Source organism: Bos javanicus, chromosome 8 (assembly GCF_032452875.1).
Source record: "Bos javanicus breed banteng chromosome 8, ARS-OSU_banteng_1.0, whole genome shotgun sequence".
Classification (NCBI taxonomy): domain Eukaryota; kingdom Metazoa; phylum Chordata; class Mammalia; order Artiodactyla; family Bovidae; genus Bos; species Bos javanicus.
In genome coordinates, this window is record NC_083875.1 from 111,395,438 (window position 1) to 111,417,482 (window position 22,045).

General features: G+C 43.8%; 1 protein-coding gene and 1 long non-coding RNA gene across 3 annotated transcripts in view; one reads left to right on the plus strand and one right to left on the minus strand.

The window, feature by feature from the left end:
- Positions 1 to 17,912, minus strand: part of STOM (stomatin) — a 33,367-nt gene extending 15,455 nt beyond the window's left edge. The window contains exons 1-3 of the mRNA XM_061426736.1: positions 17,737 to 17,912; positions 1,901 to 2,004; positions 122 to 194 (exon numbers count right to left, since the gene is read on the minus strand). Coding sequence (XP_061282720.1) covers positions 122 to 194; positions 1,901 to 2,004; positions 17,737 to 17,797 — 238 coding nt within the window. The 5' untranslated portion in view covers positions 17,798 to 17,912. The remainder of the gene's footprint in view (positions 1 to 121; positions 195 to 1,900; positions 2,005 to 17,736) is intronic.
- A 145-nt stretch (positions 17,913 to 18,057) lies between these two features.
- The window catches only part of LOC133253252 (uncharacterized), a 60,795-nt gene continuing 56,807 nt past the window's right edge, over positions 18,058 to 22,045 (plus strand). Inside the window, exons 1-2 of one of the 2 annotated variants that reach the window (XR_009738252.1) lie at positions 18,058 to 18,550; positions 21,408 to 21,502. This is a non-coding gene — a long non-coding RNA (uncharacterized LOC133253252). The remainder of the gene's footprint in view (positions 18,551 to 21,407; positions 21,503 to 22,045) is intronic. The other variant, XR_009738251.1, reaches the window with a different exon arrangement.

The following is a 22,045-nucleotide window of genomic DNA, read 5'->3' on the forward strand; positions in this document are numbered from 1 at the left end:
TGCTATTGTTGCACAAATTCTGCTGTGAGAAGTCTTCTAAGTCAACAGAGACCTTCATGAAGGAAATCACATCAGTAAAAGGATGCATTTTGCTTTCCAGACCAACAGTGCAAGCACTCACCAGGTCCTTTCGCTCCTCCTTGTAAGATGCGACCCAGTCTAAAGATGATAGCTCTTTCATATTCTTTTATGATCTAGATTAAAAACACAAATCATAATTTAACATGAGGAGTACAAGTAGTTACATGCATAGCTTTTGAAATATAATATTTCTCCTCTAAATAGGTGAGATGTTTATAACACCAGATAACAGCTATAGGCAACATGTTAATGTTTAGTGACCCCTCCCAGAATAACCAAGAATTAAGTACTTTTTTGTGGATTACAAAAGCAGTAGATATTCACTGAGTAAAATCTGGATAGTATACAAAGAGTATACAAAAGCAAATTCACAACTTCACTCCTCAGCTGTTAACAATGTTATTCAATTACTCATGAATTGTCAACACAGGGGGAAAAAAGTTAACAGCCTTATAGCTTGTCTTCTGGTTCCTTAAATTATAATAGTAACTAATCTGAAAATTCTTAGAGCATATTTTATCTTTTTAGGAATATGTAAGTGACTGTCATTTATCACAGTATTAATAACTTCATGGAAAATAGGTGGGAAACAGTGGAAACAGAGACAGACTTTATTTTCTTGGGCTCCAAAATCACTGCAGATGGTGACTGCAGCCATGAAATTAAAAGATGCTTACTCCTTGGAAGCAAAGTTATGACCAACCTAGATAGCATATTAAAAAGCAGAGACATTACTTTGCCAACAAAGGTTCGTCTAGTCAAGGCTATGGTTTTTCCTGTGGTCATGTATGGATGTGAGAGTTGGACTGGGAAGAAGGCTGAGCACCGAAGAACTGATGCTTTTGAACTGTGGTGTTGGAAAAGACTCTTGAGAGTCCCTTGGACTGCAAGGAGATCCAACCAGTCCATCCTAAAGGAGATCAGTCCTGAGTGTTCATTGGAGGGACTGATGTTGAAGCTGAAACTCCAATACTTTGGCCACCTGATGTGAAGAGCTGACTCATTGGAAAAGACCCTGATGCTGGGGAAAGATTGAGGGCAGGAGGAGAGGGGACAACAGAGGATGAGATGGTTGGATGGCATCATAGACTCGATGGACATGAGTTTGGGTGAACTTCAGGAGTTGGTGATGGAGAGGGAGGCCTGGCGTGCTGCAGTCCATGGGGTCCCAAAGAGTCGGACACGAACTGAACTGAATAAGTTTATAGAAGAAACACCAGCACAGGGGGTACAGTAACCACGCGGCAGGTGTTGTGTTGAGTACGTAGCTCATTTAACCCCCACAGCAGCCCCATGAGACAGACCTTGCCACTCCTCCCATCTGACAGGTGAGGAAATTCGGCCAAGGTCACACAGTGAACAGTGGTGCCTGCAGCCACACCTCAGAACCCTGACTCTGGAGGACTTTCTCACAGGATTGGCCTGCATCCCTGATTCCAGAAAATTTTAGGTGGTGATCCTTACTTTAACCCACAGGAAGGGCTGACTGGATAGGGGCTGAAAAGAAGTCTGTTTTAAAGAAAATTTTTTATTTTTTGGCCACACCCCAAGGCATGTGGGACCTTAGTTCTCTGACCTGAGATCAAACCCACACCCCAGTTCATTGAAAGGTGGGGTCTTAACCACTGGATCACCAGGGAAGTCCCTGAAAAGCAGTCTTAAAATCCCACTGTAATAGGTGGCTACAGTAAATTTTTCAAGAGATGAAGGGAAAAGAATTATAGGTCAGTATGGTCTCTCTTACACACACATACACCCTTCATGGGCTTATGTACTTATGAGTTGACCCCGTTCCAGATGTGAATGAAATCTTTTTTACCTTTATGCACATCCATATTGACATTGGGAAAGTTATAACCGTGAACAAGAACGACACAGCCACCAAAATCCATCCACAGACACCGAGGCCTGTACTGGGGCTATCTGTGGAAACAGAAAAACATACAGTTCTTACCACTGTCCTTAGCATGAGCCCCATCTTCATCCTCGCCGCTCACTGAACGTCAGTTGTTTACATGGACTTGCCCATCGAGTCCACATAAAACCCTGAGTGCAAGTGCTCCTCCCCTGATCTTTACTGTGTGACGAAGTGACACAACGATCCATACCCAACTACCAAGAAGGTGGAGTTCAGTGCAACATCGTTACAATACTAAGCGCTAACATACAGCGTCTGTTCAGAACATTCTGAAAACACAAGAATAGGAGCAAGTCACACCACACCGTTGGAATGGAGGTGAAACCAGGGCGGGGGGTGGGCAGGGTGGGCAGGCAGTGGCGGCAGCTGTTAGAGGGGCTTCTTGCGGGATGTGACAGTTAAGGAAAAACCAGTGACAAAGAAGGGGACAGAGGGAAAAGCCATTTAAGCTGAGGGTACAGCGTAATTAAAGGTGAAAATCATGATATACTTTACGAGCTCACTTAGGTTCATCTGTAAAACATCTCACTAGGCATACGCACAGCTTACCGCGCATGTTGGTTTTGCTTTCTTACTATTATGAAAATGCTATAATGAACATCTTTGTACATGGTTTTCCTCCTACATTCCTAACACTTTACGTTTTCTGTAACGTGAAATTGGGTTTTCTGTTTTTGGCTGTGCAGTGTGGCTTGTGGGATCTTAGGTTCTCGATCAGGGATTGAACCCATGCCCTTGGCACTGAAAGTGCAGAGTCCTAACCACTGGTCCATCAGGGAATTTCCTGAAGTAGCTTTCTGTCTGATCACAAAGATAATATTAATACAAGTCCCACTCCAAATAGTTTAGAAAAGTATAGAAAAGAAGGGAAAATTACTCAATTCCAAGATGATAAATATTCTTCCAAACCCTTTTTGTGCATGCAAATTTTTCAAAGTAAATAAATAAAATTTGCAACCTATTTCCTTCCCTTCTAGGTATTATTCTTTCAGCTTCCTTTTCAGGCTTTGTTGCTAAGCATTTGTGCCTTTTCTGTTTCAGTTTTATTTTTATCAATTGGTGGTTTAGTTGCTAAGTCGTGTCTGACTCTTGCAACCCCATGGACTGTAGCCTGCCAGGCTCCTCTGTCCATGGGATTCTCCAGGCAAGAATACTGGAGTGGTTTGCCATTTACTTCTCTAGGGGATCTTCCCAACCCAGGAATCAAACCTGGGTCTCCTGCACTGCAGGCAGATTCTTCAGCAATTGAGCTACAGGGGGTCAAGGAATTTTTATCAATTACACTTGCACAGAGTTAAAAAAGTCAAATAGTTCCACAAGACGAGCGCAAAAAAGAGGGCAGTCCTCTGCTCACCTCTTCCGATTTCTTCTATTCAAGGCAAGTGCTCTTTCAGCTGTGTATTGTGGTATCTGACTTACCTGTTTCTAAAGAACACACGGGTTTTGTTATTGCTTTTACAGTTTTAAGCTTCATCTGTTGACTTCCTAACCCTCCCCCACCACATAAAGACACCTATCCTTGGAATTGCATGAAAATATCAAATTTTATATTTCATAAATATGCAACCATGATTCAGAGCTAAGCCGTGCAGTGAGGCGTAATTTGTTTTCACTCATACAATTTACTGATTTTTTTTCTGGAGTCACTGTCCTCTTCTTTTGCGTACTTTTCGGTGTGCTTAACGACTCCACTCTCTTCAGTTGTCTGCACCTCCTTTGCGCAGGCTCAGGTATCCTACCCATTTCGCCCGCTGAGGAAGCAGCTCGGAGCCTCGTCTGGACCGATCGATTCTCGGGCTCCCTCCGCTTGCCTCTCACTGCCATCCTGGAAATCCCCCTGCTCTTCCTGAGCTGCTTCCTACTCTCTGTATCTGCTGTCTTCCTGGTTCTTGGTTTCCTTTCTGTGGGGGACAGAGGGCCTGAATAGGCTCAGGGATAGATCCCTGTTCTTTTCAAGCATGGAAGGCTGGTCTTTCCAGGAGCTGTTTTAATAATGAGAGGGAGAGAGGGGGCCAGAGAGGAAGAGGCAGGCCAGGTATGGGTGATTCCTTAGACCAGAGGAGCAATTTAGACGGCAGCGAGAAGAGGTTCCGAATAAACAGGAGGTCAAGAAAGCAGCAGACTGACGGCTGGGAGCACAGAGAAAAGACAGACACATGTGAGCATCCAGGTCAAGTGCTCCAAAACCCAAGATGAAAGATGAGAAATATACATGAGTACTTGGGTCTGGTTTGCTTTTGGCCGTGCCGTGTGGGATCTTCCCAACCAGGGATCAAACCTGTGCCTCCTGCAGTGGAACCGTGGAGTCTTAGGAACGGCCAGGCAAGTCCCTCACGAGTCCTTTCGTTATGCGTGACTTTAGTTTTCTGATCCTGTGTCATGGTGTGAGGTAAATGTTCTACAAGTGATCCAAGTTAACCCTGGAGGCTTCTAAGTTATCTCTTTGAGGGGCATGGACACATTCAGTGAGAGATTTCAAGCAAGGCCACACGCCACTTGTGGAGAGAAGTCCGGTCAGGTGCTGTCATAACAGATACGAATCACAGCAGCCTTTTTAGGCGGCTTGTTATACTTCCTGCACTGTGTTGAATTACTTTAGACATGTATCTCATTTACTCCTTACAAAGTCCCTGGGAAGTTAGGTGTTTTTAATTTCACTTTACCATACCATTCACATCCTGGAATGTGAAGTCAAGTGGGTCTTAGAAAGCATCACTACGAACAAAGCTAGTGGAGATGATGGAATTCCAGTTGAGCTATTTCAAATCCTGAAAGATGATGCTGTGAAAGTGCTGCACTCAATATGCCGGCAAATTTGGAAAACTCAGCAGTGAACACAGGACTGGAAAAGGTCAGTTTTCATTCCAATCCCAAAGAAAGGCAATGCCAAAGAATGCTCAAACTACCGCACAATTGCACTCATCTCACACGCTAGTAAAGTAATGCTCAAAATTCTTCAAGCCAGGCTTCAGCAATATGTGAACCGTGAACTTCCAGATGTTCAAGCTGGTTTTAGAAAAGGCAGAGGAACCAGAGATCAAATTGCCAACATCCAATGGATCATGGAAAAAGCAAGAGAGTTCCAGAGAAACATCTACTTCTGCTTATTGAGTATGCCAAAGCCTTTGACTGTGTGGATCACAATAAACTGTGGAAACTTCTTCAAGAGATGGGAATACCAGCGCACCTGACCTGCCTCTTGAGAAACCTACATGCAGGTTAGGAAGCAACAGTTAGAACTGGACATGGAACAATAGACTGGTTCCAAATAGGAAAAGGAGTACATCAAGGCTGTATACTGTTACCCTGCTTATTTAACTTCTATGCAGAGTACATCATGAGAAATGCTGGGCTGGAAGCACAAGCTGGAACCAAGATTGCTGGGAGAAATATCAATAACCTCAGATATGCAGATAAATCACCCTTATGGCAGAAACTGAAGAGGAGCTAAAAAGCCTCTTGATGAAAGTGAAAAAGGAGAGTGAAAAAGTTGGCTTAAAGCTCAACATTCAGAAAATGAAGATCATGGCATCTGATCCCATCACTTCATGGGAAATAGATGGGAAACAGTGGAAACAGTGTCAGACTTTATTTTTTTGGGCTCCAAAATCACTGCAGATGGTGACTGCAGCCATGAAATTAAAAGACACTTACTCCTTGGAAGGAAAGTTATGACCAACCTAGATAGCATATTGAAAAGCAGAGACATTACTTTGCCAACAAAGGTCCGGCTAGTCAAGGCTATGGTTTTTCCAGTGGTCATGTACGGATGTGATAGTTGGATGGTGAAGAAAGCTGAGCGCCGAAGAATTGATGCTTTTGAAGTGTGGTGTTGGAGAAGACTCTTGAGAGTCCCTTGGACTGCAAGGAGATCCAACCAGTCCATCCTAAAGGATATCAGCCCTGGGATTTCTTTGGAAGGACTGATGCTAAAGCTGAAACTCCAGTACTTTGGCCACCTCATGTGAAGAGTTGACTCATTGGAAAAGACTCTGATGCTGGGAGGGATTGGGGGCAGGAGGAGAAGGGGACCACAGAGGATGAGATGGCTGGATGGCATCACCGACTCAACGGACGTGAGTTTGAGTGAACTTCAGGAGTTGGTGATGGACAGGGAGGCCTGGCGTGCTGCAATTCATGGGGTCGCAAAGAGTCGGACACAACTGAGTGACTGAACTGAACTGAATTGAAGTACCATACCAATGAAGTCACTGAAAAAACATTTTTCCCGAGGTCACACAAAATGGAGGACTTGGGCTTCAAATATAGATCATCTCACTCCAAAGCCCATGTTATAAATCAACTCACTCTTTGACCCTTTGCCTCTGTATAATAATAATTTAAAAATCCTTATTAAAGAAGCTGTTGTGTTTGGAGCACTCCTCAAGACAAACTCCAAACTGGAAAAGCATGGTAGGAGTTCTGAGAATGAAATCTCATATTCTTACAGAGGAAGTCCTCTTAATTCCAGTTGTGGCTATTTATAGCAAAAGACAGTCTCAAGGCTCATTGCCAGGCTCAGGCCTAGGTTTCCAAAGTGAAAGGAATTTCAAACAAGGAATAGATGGGGCACAAAAACTTATCTGACAGCGTCTGGTACTTTCTCAAACACTGCTCCAAGATTCCCTTACTCCAGGCAAAGCTCTGTGTTCTCAACATCCTAGACGATAAACACCCTGAAGGCAGGGCTGTTTCTTTTTTATGTTTATATTTTCAATGTCTAGCACAGTTATCTCCCAGAGAGAGGATATAAAACACTTCTTAGCTTACCTGCTGGATGTATAATTTCTTTACGCATTTGAATCCCTTGTAAGATGAATTTCCAGTTTCAACTCTGTGACTTCTTACTTGTGTGGTCTTTACCTCTCTGAACCTTTGTGTCTTGAATAATCAGACTGGCCTCCCAGGATTGAGGCAATATTGCTCAATAAACACAGATGACAGTTTTCTGTCCCTCTCCTATTTTATTCAAGTGTTCTATTTCCACCACAAATAATGGGAAAAAAATTGGAGAAGGCGATGGCACCCCACTGCAGTACTCTCGCCTGGAAAATCCCATGGACGGAGAGGCCTAGTAAGCTGCAGTCCATGGGGTCGAGAAAAGTCAGACACAACTGAGCGACTTCACTTTCACACATTGGAAAAGGAAATGGCAACCCGCTCCAGTGTTCTTGCCTGGAGAATCCCAGGGACGGCGGAGCCTGGTGGGCTGCTGTCTATGGGGTCACACAGAGTCGGACACGACTGAAGCAACTTAGCAGCACGTAGCAGCAGGCACCTTTTCCCTTCTTGACAAAAACCTCTGAAACTACTTAATTTTCCCCTCACTTTGTGCCTGACTGGCTAGGCCTGGAGAGTCAAAGACCTTCAGGAAGCTCATTTATGAATGAATTATTAATACCAGATGAGTACAGGGGATTTGACTGCCAATCAAGAGGAAGAAGAAATTAAGTGGATTTTCAGAAAACTGGGCTTGGTCTTTCACTTTTCAAAGGCTCAGTTAGAAATAATTTGAGCACACACTCTGGGGAATCAGCACTGTTTCACCCTGAAACTCTTCCCCACCTGGTTATAGCTTTAAAAGATGTATAAAATCACATTCCTTGGAAAGGTGAGGTTTAAACTCCAGGCTGTAATTGAACCCTTAATCATCTACAGTTACTACAAGTCAAGGGGAAAAGAAATCCTCAGTAACTCCCCCCAAACTGTAGGACATTCATTTCCTCCAAGATTCCCATTCATTACCTTGAGGACTGGATCCTCCCTCCTACCTTTATGAGGTTAAAAGACAAATAACAAGTAATAGGTATTTCTGAGATATTTTGGTTGAGATACCTGTTGATATTGCTGGGTAGGGACAATTGTAAAGGTCAGGGACCCCATGATAAGTGGTTGTAAACACTTTTTGCCCGGTTTAGAGTTTTTTTTTTTTTTTACTCTCAAACTCTTTCCTGAAAACTGTGTTAGAATAAATTTTTGACCAAGCAAGGTTTTGAAAATAGATATAAGCCCATACATTAACATTTTTTAATTGAGCATTCCATTAGGCTTTCTTCCAAGAAACTTGCACACATTTAAAAAAATCTTACTTTATTTTAAAAGCAAGATATTATCACTATATCAAACTTATAGTTCAGAACAGAGGAAAGAAAAAGTGATCTATTCTTTCATTATCTCTAGATGGTGATTATTTTCTGCCTTGCTATATATATATCCAACCGGTCCATTCTGAAGGAGATCAGCCCTGGGATTTCTTTGGAGGGAATGATGCTGAAGCTGAAACTCCAGTACTTTGGCTACCTCATGCGAAGAGTTGACTCATTGGAAAAGACTCTGATGCTGGGAGGGATTGGGGGCAGGAGGAGAAGGGGACGACAGAGGATGAGATGGCTGGATGGCATCACTGACTCGATGGACGTGAGTCTGAGTGAACTCCGGGAGTTGGTGATGGACAGGGAGGCCTGGCGTGCTGCGATTCATGGGGTCGTGAAGAGTCGGACATGACTGAGCGACTGAACTGATATATATGTCCTGTAAATTTCTGTCCTGTTTTTTTCTCTTTTCCCCAAAATGATATAGTGGTATATGTAATAATTTAAAATCTGTTTTCCTCCTGTATACTGTGGACATCTTTTCATATCAGGAAATATCTTTTATTATTATTAATATCCTTTCCTTTATTATTATTTATCCTTTATTATCCTTTATTAATATCCTTTATTAAGTATCCTTTATTATTAAAAAGATGCAATTAAATATCCTTTATTATTATAATATTCCATTGTTTCATATGATGAACATTTAGGCTGTGTCCAGTTTTCTCAATTAGAAACTCAGTTGTTTTGAATATACTTGTAGTAAAACTTCTATACATCTTCATAGTGTAAACTAATTTTGCTGAAAAGATGAAATTACACAATTCTTAAATTTCTCTCATTCTGGAGGTATCTTTTATGAATACTAACAATAACATTTATTGAATGCCTATTACATGTCAGCCACAAGCTAACTTCTTATATACATTATTTCTCATATTTATAAAAATCTATACAGTAGGCATAAAATATTCCTCTCAGAGTACCAAAGTACTAAAGAAAAAGACTTTCTGGGAAGAGACAAATGAAAAAAAACAAAACAAAACCATGAAACAAATGAGGAAAAAAAAAGAACAAAACCAACTTGTAGAGCAATTGTTGTTGGGTTGGCTTCCAGACAAGGAGCAAAACAGTCTTTTCAAGATCATAACATGCATAATATCAGAGCACTGCATGCTGATCATGATCCCATATCAGCCAATTTCCTTAAGGATGATTAAATTTGTCACCACTAGAAATTATGTGAAATGATCAATTCTGTTTACTATTGTGACTCTGTTCTAAAGTTCAAAAGACACTGGATTTCCTCTTCAAGTAAATACCTTCTGGCGTATATGAAAATCTGACTAAGTCATACACATTACTCACACAGAAAGAAGAGGTGTGGCAGCGAATACTGAAATACCAACATTGAAAGCTGCAGAAGCAAATGGCAACCCACTCCAGTATTCTTGCCTGGAGAATCCCAGGGACAGAGGAGCCTAGCAGGCTACAGTCCATGGGGTCGAAAGAGTCGGATATGACTTAGCGACTAAGAGAGAGAGAAGACTGAAAGCATGACTTTTTCCTTTCTCCTTCCCAGAATGCGGTGAAATACTTCGTATCAGAAATTGCCAAGAACAGTGTTGCTTGGATCATGAAAGATAGCCTGGCTAATTTAGTCTCAAAACATGTTATCTGGTTCTAACAGCAAGTTTTAAGGGGTAACAGTAGGTCAAAATGAAAGGTCTTGGCATTTTTTGAGTTTTTCTTAAAAGCATATTTATTCAGCATACAGGTGTTCTTTTTCGGCCTCACTGGAGATTCAAAGTCAAGGTGTGGCAACTTTTCCTATAAACAGCCAGAGAATAAACACAAGGCTTTATTGGCCATAAAGTCTGTTACAACCAGTGAATACTACGCCAAAGAAGCCACAAACTACACATACATGAGGAGACAAGGCTGAGTTCCAGGAAAGTGTAATTTATGAACACTAAAATCTGAGTTCTATAATTTTCAGATCTTCCTCTTTTTAAAAAAATGTATAAAAACTATTCTCAGCTTGTGGGGCTGACAAAAGCAGGCGGTCAGCCAGATTGGGTCCATGGGTATGCGACCCAGTCCTGTTGTACACCATATTCATCTATTTGAGGAAGAGGAAATCATAAGTTAAATAAGACATTGGCTCTTTCTTCCAACTTTTCAAATAAGGGTATATTTTCCACAGAACCGGTTTCTCTTTCCTTATACTGTTTGAAACAGGTCTTTGGAAGATCTGCTGAGTAAGAGCGCAAGGTGGGAAACAAGCAAAGGGCAGATAACGCGCGATGCAAACGTGCTTCAATTAATCAAAAGTTAAATAACTGTGTGTTTCAATCGACTGGGATTTTAGGAGACACAGAAGGGAAGGAAGTATAGAAAAGGCAAATACGAGAAACGGAGGAAGGAAGAGAAACAACAAAAGTGCAGGCAGCATCCTATAGAGAGAAAGACGAAAACAGGTAGAGCGGGGAGGAGGCAGATTAGCACAGCAGGGTATCCACAAATGTCTGTTGAGAAAATGATGGCATTTACTCGACTGATGATCGCAACTTGCAATTCACGGGGCAGAAGCTCTGAAAGCAAACGAGAGCACTCTATAATCCATCTTTCAAATGATTATTTTAATTAGGCATGGTTGATGGTTCTTTGAATGCCCGTATCCTAGAACCTCTAGGGAAGAAATTATTCTCTGGGCTGGACTGGCTACAGGCCAGATGGTATCAAGTTAAAATCAGGACCAAAGACTAACCCTCCCTGCCTGTCATAAACCCACACATACTAGACGGAAAGAACCAGTACTGACGGCGCGCTACGCGACCGGAACCATAAAACCTGGAGTTTGTTTACCGTGAGAAGTAAGGAAACAGTCTAGTCCTTAAAGGAATATTTGCAATTAAAAAAAAAAAAGAAATAAAGGGAATGCTGTGCTTAGCCCAAAAAGAATACAGAAATTAAATAAGTGTAAGTATTTTATTTCCCAAGCATCTTGAGGATTTTCTGCAGCTTTCCTTCATTTGAGTATTTCTAGCCATAAAAGAGGAGAAAAAATAGGTGAGAGTATCATCAGTAATTTCAAATTTGAACACTTGAGTCTTTAAAAGGACTCCCTCTGCGAATCTATAGCACTTCACCATCTCGAAATACCATTTTTCACGTTTGTAACTATCTTACTCAATGTCTGTCTTTTCCCGACTTTTGGCCTTGTTAAAATAGTACAGCACCGTGGCTTCAGAGTTGGCTCTGCTGCTTATCAGCTGTGTGTTCTCTCCAAGTGTCTTAACTCTGTGCTTTCGTCCAACCATCTAAAGAGAGGGCTAAAAAGAGCCCCTCCTCAGAGGGTCAGTGTGAAGAGCGCGTGAGCTGTCACGCAGGGCACCTAGCATACAGCAAGTGCTCAAGCATTTGTTAAGTAAACAGCTGTTGGATGAGCTGTGTGAGTCTACTGTTTTTGTTTTTTTGTTGTTTTTGGGGCTGCGCCATGCAGCTTGTGGGATCTTAGTTCCCTGACCAGGAACTGAGCCTGGGCCCTTGAACACTAAGAGTTAGGAGTCCTAATGACTGGACCTCCAGGGCATTTCCAGATTCTGCTGTTCCGTGGGGAAGAGACGAAAAGGCTATTACAGAAGATAAATGGAAGTTACATGTGCATATATAGATCCCAGAATACAGTTCATCAATTTTTGGTGGTGAGCAGGTAATAGGAGAGGTAGATAGAAGTAGAAATACAATGTTGTTTTACTCGTGAAACTTATAAACCCGTGTTATTTAAACAACAACCACACACACACACAATTCAGAATCATCCTCTGTCCCAAAGCAGTGGTCATACTGCTTTCCCCAAATGCTTTCTTTCCTTTTCTCTTTTTAAAATCAGCCCTTTACACCCATGAGGTTAGAGAATTCAGGGACGGTACGGACTGAATATGACCCATGTCTGGAAAGATTGATGTTCTTAATTAGATTTAGACTGAGCCTGAAATATATTAAGTAGAACAAAACCCTTATACTTCTTCAGTTCTTTTCCCCCTAGCTCTTTCACTTGGACATCTGAAGTGTTAGTTACTCAGTTGTGTTCGACTCTGTGACTCCATGGACTGCAGCCTGCCAGGTCTCTGTCCATGGGATTCTCCAGGCAAGAATACTGGAGTGGATAGCCATTCCCTTTTCCAGGGGATCTTCCCGGCCCAGGGATCGATCCTGAGTCTCCTGCATTGCAGGCAGATTCTTTACTGTCTGAGCCACCAGGGAAGAAGCCCTAGACATCTTAAGTGAATGTGAAAAGTGAAAGTCGCTCAGATTCTTTTCGATCCCATGGACTACACAGCCCATGGAATTCTCTAGGCCAGAATACTGGAGTGGGTAGCCTTTACCTTCCCCAGGGATCTTCTCAACCCAGGGATCAAACCCAGGTCTCCCGCATTGCAGGCAGATTCTTTACCAGCTGAGCCACAAGGGAAGCCCTTTAAAGTATCTATAACTGAGTTTTTCTCATAAAAGTCTTTGGAGGGCAACATCATTTTAAATAAAAAACGGAAAACAGAAACATAAGGGAACTAGCTCTTAAGGTTTCCAATTCTTCAACTGAAGTTGAGTAGCTAAGCAGTGGCTAAAAGCTTGGGGTTTTGCTGTTAAGAGTTCCATTCTACTGCTAAACTTTCTTATTAGTAAAGTGAGGGAAAGTGAAGTCGCTCAGTCATGTCTGACTCTTTGCGACCCCATGGACTGCAGCCTACCAGGCTCCTCCGTCCATGGGATTTTCCAGGTAAGAATACTGGAGTGGGTTGCCATTGCCTTCTCCAGGGGATCTTCCCGACCCAGGGGTTGAACCCCCACTGTAGGCAGATACTTTACCATCTGAGCCACCAGGGAAGTGAAACGAGGGAAGAGAATAGTTATTATCTCATATGAGAATATATGCAGAGTGCCTGACACTTAGGAAAGTGAAAAGTTTTAAAAGAGTCTGGTGGCTCAGACACTAAAGTGTCTGCCTGCAATGCGGGAGACCTGTGTGCAATCCCTGAGTCAGGAAGATCCTCTGGAGAAGGAAATGGCAACCCACTCCAGTACTCTTGCCTGGAAAATTCCATGGATGGAGGAGCCTGGTGGGCTACAGTCCATGGGGTTGCAAAGAGTCAGACACGACTGAGCAACTTCACTTTCACTAAATGAGGGAAGAGAATAGTTATTATCTCATATGCGAAAATATGTAGAGTGCCTGACACTTAGGAAGTGTTCAGTAAATAGTAGCCATTATTATGATCAGAACTGTAAGGTAATTATTGACAGTACATAGGAATAAACTTTATATTAACTGAATTACCTTCTGGGACCTGCACACCATAGAGAAACATCAAGACTAACAACCTGCTTGGGGATTCTGTCCCTGGAGGAGAAACAGACCACATATGGGGACATAAGTCAGAGTCCTAAACTTTCTTGGACTTTCACACTTTTTGTCCATAAATTTTAATTTGCTGTATAATTACTAAGCTCTTGTTAACTTTTTAATTCTGTTGTCCCCAATAAATAATATCTTAGTAATTTACATTTTAAAGTTTCAAAAGTACCTTCACAAAAATGTTCTCATTTGATACCCCAAACTTTGGAAGCTAGATAGTACAGAAAGACGACGCTCAACATCTAGATGAGGAACCGACTCTGGAGACTGAGGGACTTCCCCAGGTGACCCAGGTGGTGAGTGATGCTACTGAGGTCTCAGTTCAGATCTCTGAATTTTAGATTCCACCCTCATTTTGCTATCTATACAGTCTTACCACCCATGCATGTTTACAACTAGGCAAGGCTGGTATCTGATTTTCATTGTCTGATATTTTAGGACAGACCTGTTATTGCCAGTAACTTCAAGGCTAATCTACTGAAATGTCAGGGCAAATGTTTGGGGCTCAGGTGTCTTTACAAGCCTCAGAGTGTAGACCAAGGTCCAAAAAGAGTGGAAGAATGCTGTGTGTCAACAGAGACCTGACACACACTTCCTTCTTTCCACTGTGCCTCTAACTGCTCTTCCCACACTTTCATAAACAAAGGAGATTCCTTATTAAGTACAATGTATTACTTTGACAATTATAATCCCTTTATCGATAACACAAACCCAGAGAGTCTATCTGTAATGAGGACATGTATGAGGAACAAGTCCACACCCTAAAATCAATCATTTGAGTTGTAACAAACTTAATAAGACAAACTGTAAACAGAAAATGTCTCCATTAATGTAAACTTTATCTCACTCCTTCCTTTTTCTTTCAACAAATATTTTTGCAAACCTACTAGGCACTTGATTCTGAACTTACTACAGTGATCAAGGGCACAATCCTCTGCTTTCAGAAGCTCTCCTGGTCTAACAAAGGTGATTATAATTTATATTTACAGACTGTGTAATAAACATTATGATAGAGGCTGGCACAGACTGTCAGGCAGAAACAGAGAAGAGGGGCTCACTTTTTCTGGTTACAATAGTTTTCAGCAAAGTGTTTTCTGACATTTTCTTACAAAACAGACTTTGAATCCAATCTTTATCATATTTATCAACATTAAAAATTTTTTTCTTCAAAGTTGACCAGGTGATCAATGACTTCATCTTTTACAGTGTGCAAGTTACACCATGAGGTGGGTCCAATAACCTATTTAATTATGAAAAATGACATAAATGCCAACTTCTGCAGACTTGTCATCGCTTGAGTTAATCTATGACCACTGATGGATTTAACTCAGATTAATTATTAAATAAGTTACAAAGTACTCCCCATCTGATCGACTGTAACAACTGAAATAAACAAAGCAGTCCCCTGATTCTGCTTATTTTCAGGCATTCTCCCAAAGGGATTTATTCTGTTGACATGACTCTTAATTATAATCATGCATTTCTTTGTAACCCACCTGCATTATTTCATTACAAAGTGAACGCACTGGTTTTAAAGAAAAACTAGTCTTGCCTGAGGGTTTGGTCATATTTATGTTCCTAAGACTAATTATCAGCAAAATCATAATGGGACAGTTTAGTCTTTTATATTCCACTGCTTCTCTCTGGAGCAGCCCTCTGGAGTTGTCTTATCCAGGGGTTCTTGACTGAAGCTAGATTCCTTTGCGGTCTCTCAGCGTCTACTGATGCTTGACAAGTTCCTCCTTCTGAGTATGCATTTCAGAGACAGCCCTAGGGCTTCCCTGATGGCTCAGACAGTAAAGAATCTGCCTGCAATGCAGGAAACCTGGGTTAAATCCCTGGTTCTGGACGCTCAATCCCCGGGTTGGGAAGATCTCCTGGAGTAAGAGAATGACTACTCCAGTATTCTTGCCTGGAGAATTCCATGGACAGAGAAGCCTAGTAGGCTACAGCCCATAGGGTTGCAAAGAGTACCACATGAATGGTGACTAACACCTTCACTTTCTGCAAACAGCTCTAGGATGGGGAAAATGATTTGCAAAGTCAGTTCAAGGCTGAACCTAGTTCACAGGTGTGGGTGATTTTCCCACTCTGAGCTTCAGTTTCCTGGCTGTAAAGGGATAGAGAATGACATTCTCCTTGTGGAGCTGTTAGAGGACTGCACTGGATAATGCTTTTAAAGTATCTGGGCTGTTTGGCATATGGCAAGCACTCGGTGAATTCTATTTAATAAATTCTCGTATTGGCTTTCCTATCAGTGTCACATCTCTAAGTCTTACATTTTTTTAAAAAAAGTGACAGAGCCCAGGCAAAATTTTGTTTATATGTATGATTTTCAGAGGAAAAGGTGCACAGTTTTCATTAGATTCTTAAAGACTGCTGTCTAAAAAGTAGTGAAGTGCAGAATCAAGAAAAAGAACTTAAAGAGTGAATGCTGTTCTGTGAGCACGAAAAACAAATCACATTAAGCCAAAAGATCATGTTTATTCCCAAAGAACTTCCACAGATTTCCTACCAGAGTGTCACCAAACTTCTAACATTGTCCTCATGGTCCTCTATTTTCCCACTGGGATTTCAGGGTGAAGAGGAAAGGATCCTGCCCACCTTCCCTTCCAGAAAAAGACAACTGACTATCAAAGAGGCAGACTGCACAATTTTTGGCAAGTTTTAGGATCAGCCAACAATCCGGACTTAAAATCTGACTCCATTTCTTATAAACTGTGTGACAAAGTAATTCAGCCTCTTGAGTATCAGATTCTTAAAGAATATCCTCTCTACCACACTCCTGATTTGGGAAAATAACTCTCCAAGGTACAAAAAAGCGACAATTTAAGATTTCTATAATTCTTCTGATGTTCCTGGAATGGAACTAAAGACAAAGAGGGCTGGAAAAGGAAATGGGGACATGTTAGATCAGTCTGTTAGATGACAAGGCTGTCATCACCAACAATCAGAATTGATGAGTCCAGTGCAGCGGTCCCCAACATTTTTCGCACCAAGGACCAGTTTCCCGGAAGACAGTTTTTCCACCGTGGAGGCGGGGGTAGGGTGGACGGGATGACTCCAGTGCATTACCTTTACTGTACGCTTTATTTCTCTTATCCTTACATCAGCTCCACCTCAGATCATCAGGCATTAAATCCCAGAGTCTGGGGACCCTTGCAGTACAGTGTTCTTTGTGGGGTGCCGGAAAAGCCCACCCAGCCCCCTAAATTTTTCACTGTGTCATTCTGTCTGAAATTCTGTCCTTAGAAAGAATTCCTTTGGATCACTAAGAACCCCTGGGAGGGAACCAGTACTCCCGAGAGGTTTACAGCATCTCTTTATGAACCACCCCCATCTCCCCCAAGGAGATAGCCCCCTCAAGAGTGCTAGTTCCTTCACAGGGGAACAAATTGAGTCACACAATTTCTGTCTTCAAGACTGGGAAGGCCCTGGTAGGGTGGGGAACTCACAATTCCTAGTGAGGGCCGAAAGCCAGGATGCCGATGTTCCTAGAACAAAGGAAGTTAAGTGGAGGGGCCAGAGTGAGGCGGAACGTGAAGCTGGAAAGAGATACGGGAAGGATGCCAACACGAGCCTTCTTCCGCAACTGTGTAGGGAACCTATGGCGAAACCGCACGGGTCTGTTGCGGGGTTTAGTAAGACAAACTGGCCAGGGTGGGAACCAGAAAGAGTTCTTTGTAGCTCGGGAGGACCCGGGCTTACTCTGAGGGTGGGCTAGAGCGGGGTGGCGGAGCTGTCTTCGGATGGGGCTGGAGGGGAGTGGGGCGAAGACGCCGACTTCCCCCGCGCCCCGGGCGTGGCGGGCAGGTTTGAGCCCCGACTCCACCAGCCGCTGCCGCCAGTCACTCGTGCACGCCACGAGATAACGAGGGGAAAGAGCTGGCACAGGGCCTGGCATCTGGCAGCCGCTGGATAACGCGAGTCCCTGCTCTGGCTGTGGGCACCGGAGACACGCCCTCGATGCCGCGTTCCGGCTGTGCGGGGCACTGGGCGTGCATTCTGCACCTTAACATCCCTAAAACTTTCCCCCCAGCCTGGGAAGTAGGGCTCGTCATTCTCCGCGTACAACGGGCAGAAACGTCGGTAGTGAGCAACGGTCACTCAGCTATGGAACCTCGGAGACATTCCTGGGGCCTTTGGGCTGGGGCTCTTCCCGAAAGGAGGTGAAGGGGACGGCGGGCGACCCCACCGGGCCTCGCCAGGGGCACGGGGCTCACCCTTGAAGGAGTCAGGAAGCCGCCGAGCTTGGGTGTCCACTGCTGGCCGCTTGTCAGACATGCTGCCTGAACCAGAGTCGCTACTCTCGCGTAGAAGTCGCCAAAGCCCGAGGTGGAACTGCGAAGAACGCCCGGAGACGACCCGGGAGCCCCTAGACACAGGCAGCAGTCCCGCCCCCTCTCCGCGGTCCAACCAATCGCCGCCCAGGGCCGGGGAGGACACGCCCCCCCCAGCCACCGCCCTCCCCTCCCGCGCGGCCTCTTCTCCCGCCCTCCCAGCTGGCCAAGGGCTGAGGGGCGTGGCCTGAGGGGCGAGGCGCCCCTGAGGCCGGGGTCCGGGCCGGGGCAGCACCGGAAGGAGGGGCGTCGCCGGAATTGAAGGGCGGAGGCCACCGGGGTGGGAGCGCCGGCTGAGGAGATACGGGAAGGGGCTGAGAAGATACGGGAAGGGGCTGAGAGGATGGCCTGAGGGCAGGCTATGGAGAAAGACTCTGAAACGGCTCCCTTCTGGGCAAACGAGTTGGAAGAAGATGGTGCCTTCCTTGGGCGGGTAGGGTCCAGGTGAAGGGAGGAAGCAGAGGGGCACGCGTGTGCCCAGAGTGAGGGCACCAAAGCCAGCCCTAGACAGGGAGCCCCCGTGGTGTGAGGGGAAGAAAGCGGTGCGACCAGCCTCGAGCCCAAAGGAGTGAATTCGAATGAGGTGCCCTTTATTGAAATAAAGTCCTCTCCCTGCCGTAGTCGGGCAGGGTACTCCTTGCTGGGGACCGAGCACGCCAGGGGAGACACGGGGCCCGCCCTCCGGGAGTTGTTACAGGTAACCGGCAAGTAAACAAAGCAGATCGTTACGCGTGGCCACGGGCGCGCGCAGTGAAGGGTTCGGGGAACTCAGAAAGCCCCGAGAGTAGCCACTCTAGATACCGGGCCAAGGGAAAGCCTCTGTAAGGAGGCGGCATTGAGGTGTGACCTGAGAGATGAGAAGGAGCCAGCCTTGGGAAGGAGGACAGGCGGGGTGGGAGGTCGGTGAGGGAATCCCAGGCAGAGAGAAAAGCACTAGCGAGAGTATTCCCCACCTCCAGCTTTCTGCTGGGTGGTGGCTGAAACCTCACGGTGGAAAACCAGGCTGTTTATTCTGGATGCTTTGTCCGGATGCAAGCCATTCAAAGTACGGCGAGGTGCACGAGCAGATGCCCTTTAAAAACATTTCATCTGGAAATAAATACAGATTCTCCGCAAGTTGCAAAGACAGTAGCGAGAGCTTATGTGTCCACTCTGTCTAGTTTCCTCTCATAGTTAAATCTTAGGTGTAGTATCAAAGCTAGGAAATCGACAGTGGCACGCCAAGTATGCATCCTTCTGTGTCATTTTACCTCAGGCCTAGTTTTGTATAACGACCGTTACAGTCAAGCTGCAGGGCTGTTCCATCGGCTTGGCCTTAGAATATCCAACAGTGTGGTGTCTGGGTGGTTGATACGGTAGGCGTTCTAGTTTTAGCTCTGGAGCCCTGTGGTTGTCAGCGTAGACAGTGGAGCACACACAATTGTAAGGGTGTTGAGTGGCAGATCATGGTTGCTTTGGGGTGCAGGCAGTAGAGTATGGCACAAGCCTAAGGCAGAACTCTCAAGTTTATCTCCAGTCACGTCGGGAAAGAACTGTTTATATTCGTGGGAGTGGAGTACTGCTTGTGAAGTGGCTTGGTTTTTAAGTCTTCTGGAGAAGAAGAAGAAGGAGGGGAGTATGGCAGTTTAAGGCTCCTTTCCCTCTGAATCATCCTTGGGAAAGTCCACAGCTTCATATTTTCCATTCTGCAACAAATGAGCCCCAGAGGCATGAACTTCCTGTTTATGCTGTGGTTCCCAGGAATAAGGAGTGAATGCACAAGCAGCTAATTAAAACCTTTAATAAGGGAGGGCTTGATTACAAATTGTATATGGTGGGAAAGTAGCTTTCATTTTTGCTGGAAAGGGAAATATTTCGGAATGGATTTCATGTTTGTACTACTACTCCTGCTGCCTTGATTCAAATCTCAAGGCAATCCCAGCAGCATCACTTCTGGAGAATTAGAAAAGCGGCTTCTCCCTTTGGGACGAAGACTTTGATAAACATGTGTTGGCCCTGGCTTCAGATTGCATCAGTATGAGAGCTAATTCCAGGCCCCAAACTGAGAACAAGTTTTGACTTGATTTTTAAATTACTTTCAAAGTAGATGGGAATTTCCAGATTTAAGAGTTTAAAATGCTCAATTTTATTTGCCCATGAAGCTATTGTATTCTGGCTTTCTCATGCATATTCTATATAAATTTATTGATTAAACATAAATAGGACTTTCTGGTGGTCCGGTGGTCACCTGCCAATGCAGGGGATGAGGGTTTGATCCCTAATCTGGAAAGATTCCACAGGGCGTGGAGCAACTGAACCCGTGGGCCCCAACTACTGAAGTCTCGGTCTAGAGCCCGAACACCTCAATGAAGAGTAGCTCACGCTTGCTGCAGCTAGAGAAAGCCTGCGTGCAGCAGCCAAAAATTAATGAATAAAATTTAGAACATACTTTAAAAATAAATACTGTTGTATCATCCTCTCTCTTTGAAGGAGTTTCAGTAATGATTTGGGCTCCCTGGTGGTTCAGACAGTAAAGAATCCACCTGCAATTCGGGAGACCTGGATTCCATCCCTGGGTTGGGAAGATCCCCTGGAAAAGGGCTTTGCAACCCATTCCAGTATTCTTGCCTGGAGAATCCACATGGACAGAGGAGCCTGGCAGGCTACCGTCCATGGGGTCACAGAGTTGGACACGACTAAGTGATTTTCACTTCAGTAATGATTAGAAGAATGTTTTTTTTAGAACTTTATGCTCTAAACACTGAGACTTATATAAAATTACAAATTGAAAAGAGAAAGAATTATTTATAGTATTATTGCCTCTAACAGAACTATTATCATTTTGGTGAATTTTTCCTCCAGCTGTTATTTAAAGGATATGCTGTGCTATGCTTAGTTGCTCAGTCTTTTCTGACTCTGCAAACTCATGGACTGTTGCCCACCAGGCACCTCTGTCCATGGTGATTCTCCAGGCAAGAATACTGGAGTGGATTGCCGTGCCCTCCTCCAGGGGATTTTCCCAACCTAGGGATCAAACCCAGCTCTCCCAAATTGCAGGGGGATTCTTTACCATCTGAGCCACCAGGGAAGCCCTATTTAAAGGATATTTGCATATAATTTAAAATCAAAGTATTCATTCCATATTTCTTTTATTTTGCTGTTATTTTCCTAGCATCTTTAGGGTACCAAATTAAGTATCGATTGATGATAATAGTGATGACATTAAGATGTGGATATGGGTTTAAGACAGACATGCACCGTGACTTTGTAACTGAATATGTAAGAAGGCAATTTAATTAGTGTTTTTTCTGTGTCCACCTAAAAAGCACTTGAAGAACAGCAGAGAAAAGTCGTATTTACTTTTCCTTTAAATTATGATTCCAGACTGTACACAATGCCTGTGGTGAAATCAGCTAACCAAATGCTTATGTGAGAACAGCATTACCAGCAAGCTGTATCTATGGAATTTTCCCCAGGAGGGGTCTAACAAGGTTGATCTGTTTCTCTTTGTGGACTAATTCACATTTATTATATTACAGTAGTATTTTTGTCTTCTTGACTCTTCTGTTCTTCAGGAAATTACTCCAGGAACTAAATCATAACAGGAGTTTCACCAGAGGACTTATTGTATATGGGCTATGGCAGCAGACCAATTACACCACAGTACTTGGTAAGAGCACTGGGTGTTCATGTTCTCGGATCTTATGAAAATAGAAAACATCATTGGTATTTAGTAGAGTCATCTACGGCAAGAATTTTATTAATGTGCTTTATTCACAAAGCAGATATTTATCAAACACCTATTATGTGCCAGGCGTTGTTCTAGGTGCTTGGAATATAACACTGAACAAAAAAGACAAAAATGCTTGCCTGCACGGCGCTCACTTTCTGGTATTCCTTTCCACATGTATTAGTTTGCTCTGTGTGTGTACTCAGTCGGATCCTACTTTTTGCAGCCCCCTTGACTACACCCTGCCAGGTTCCTCTCTCCCTGGAATTCTCCAGGCAAGAATACTGGAGTTGGTTGCCATTTCCTCCTGCAGGGGATCTTCCCGACCAAGGGACTGAACCCAAGTCTCTTGCGTCTCCTGCATTAGCAGGTAGATTCTTTACCACTAGTGCCATCGGGGAAGCCTGTATTAGTTTGCTGCAGTTTACATAGTAAAGTACAATGGACTGGATGGCTAAAACATCAGAATTTTATTTTTCTTCC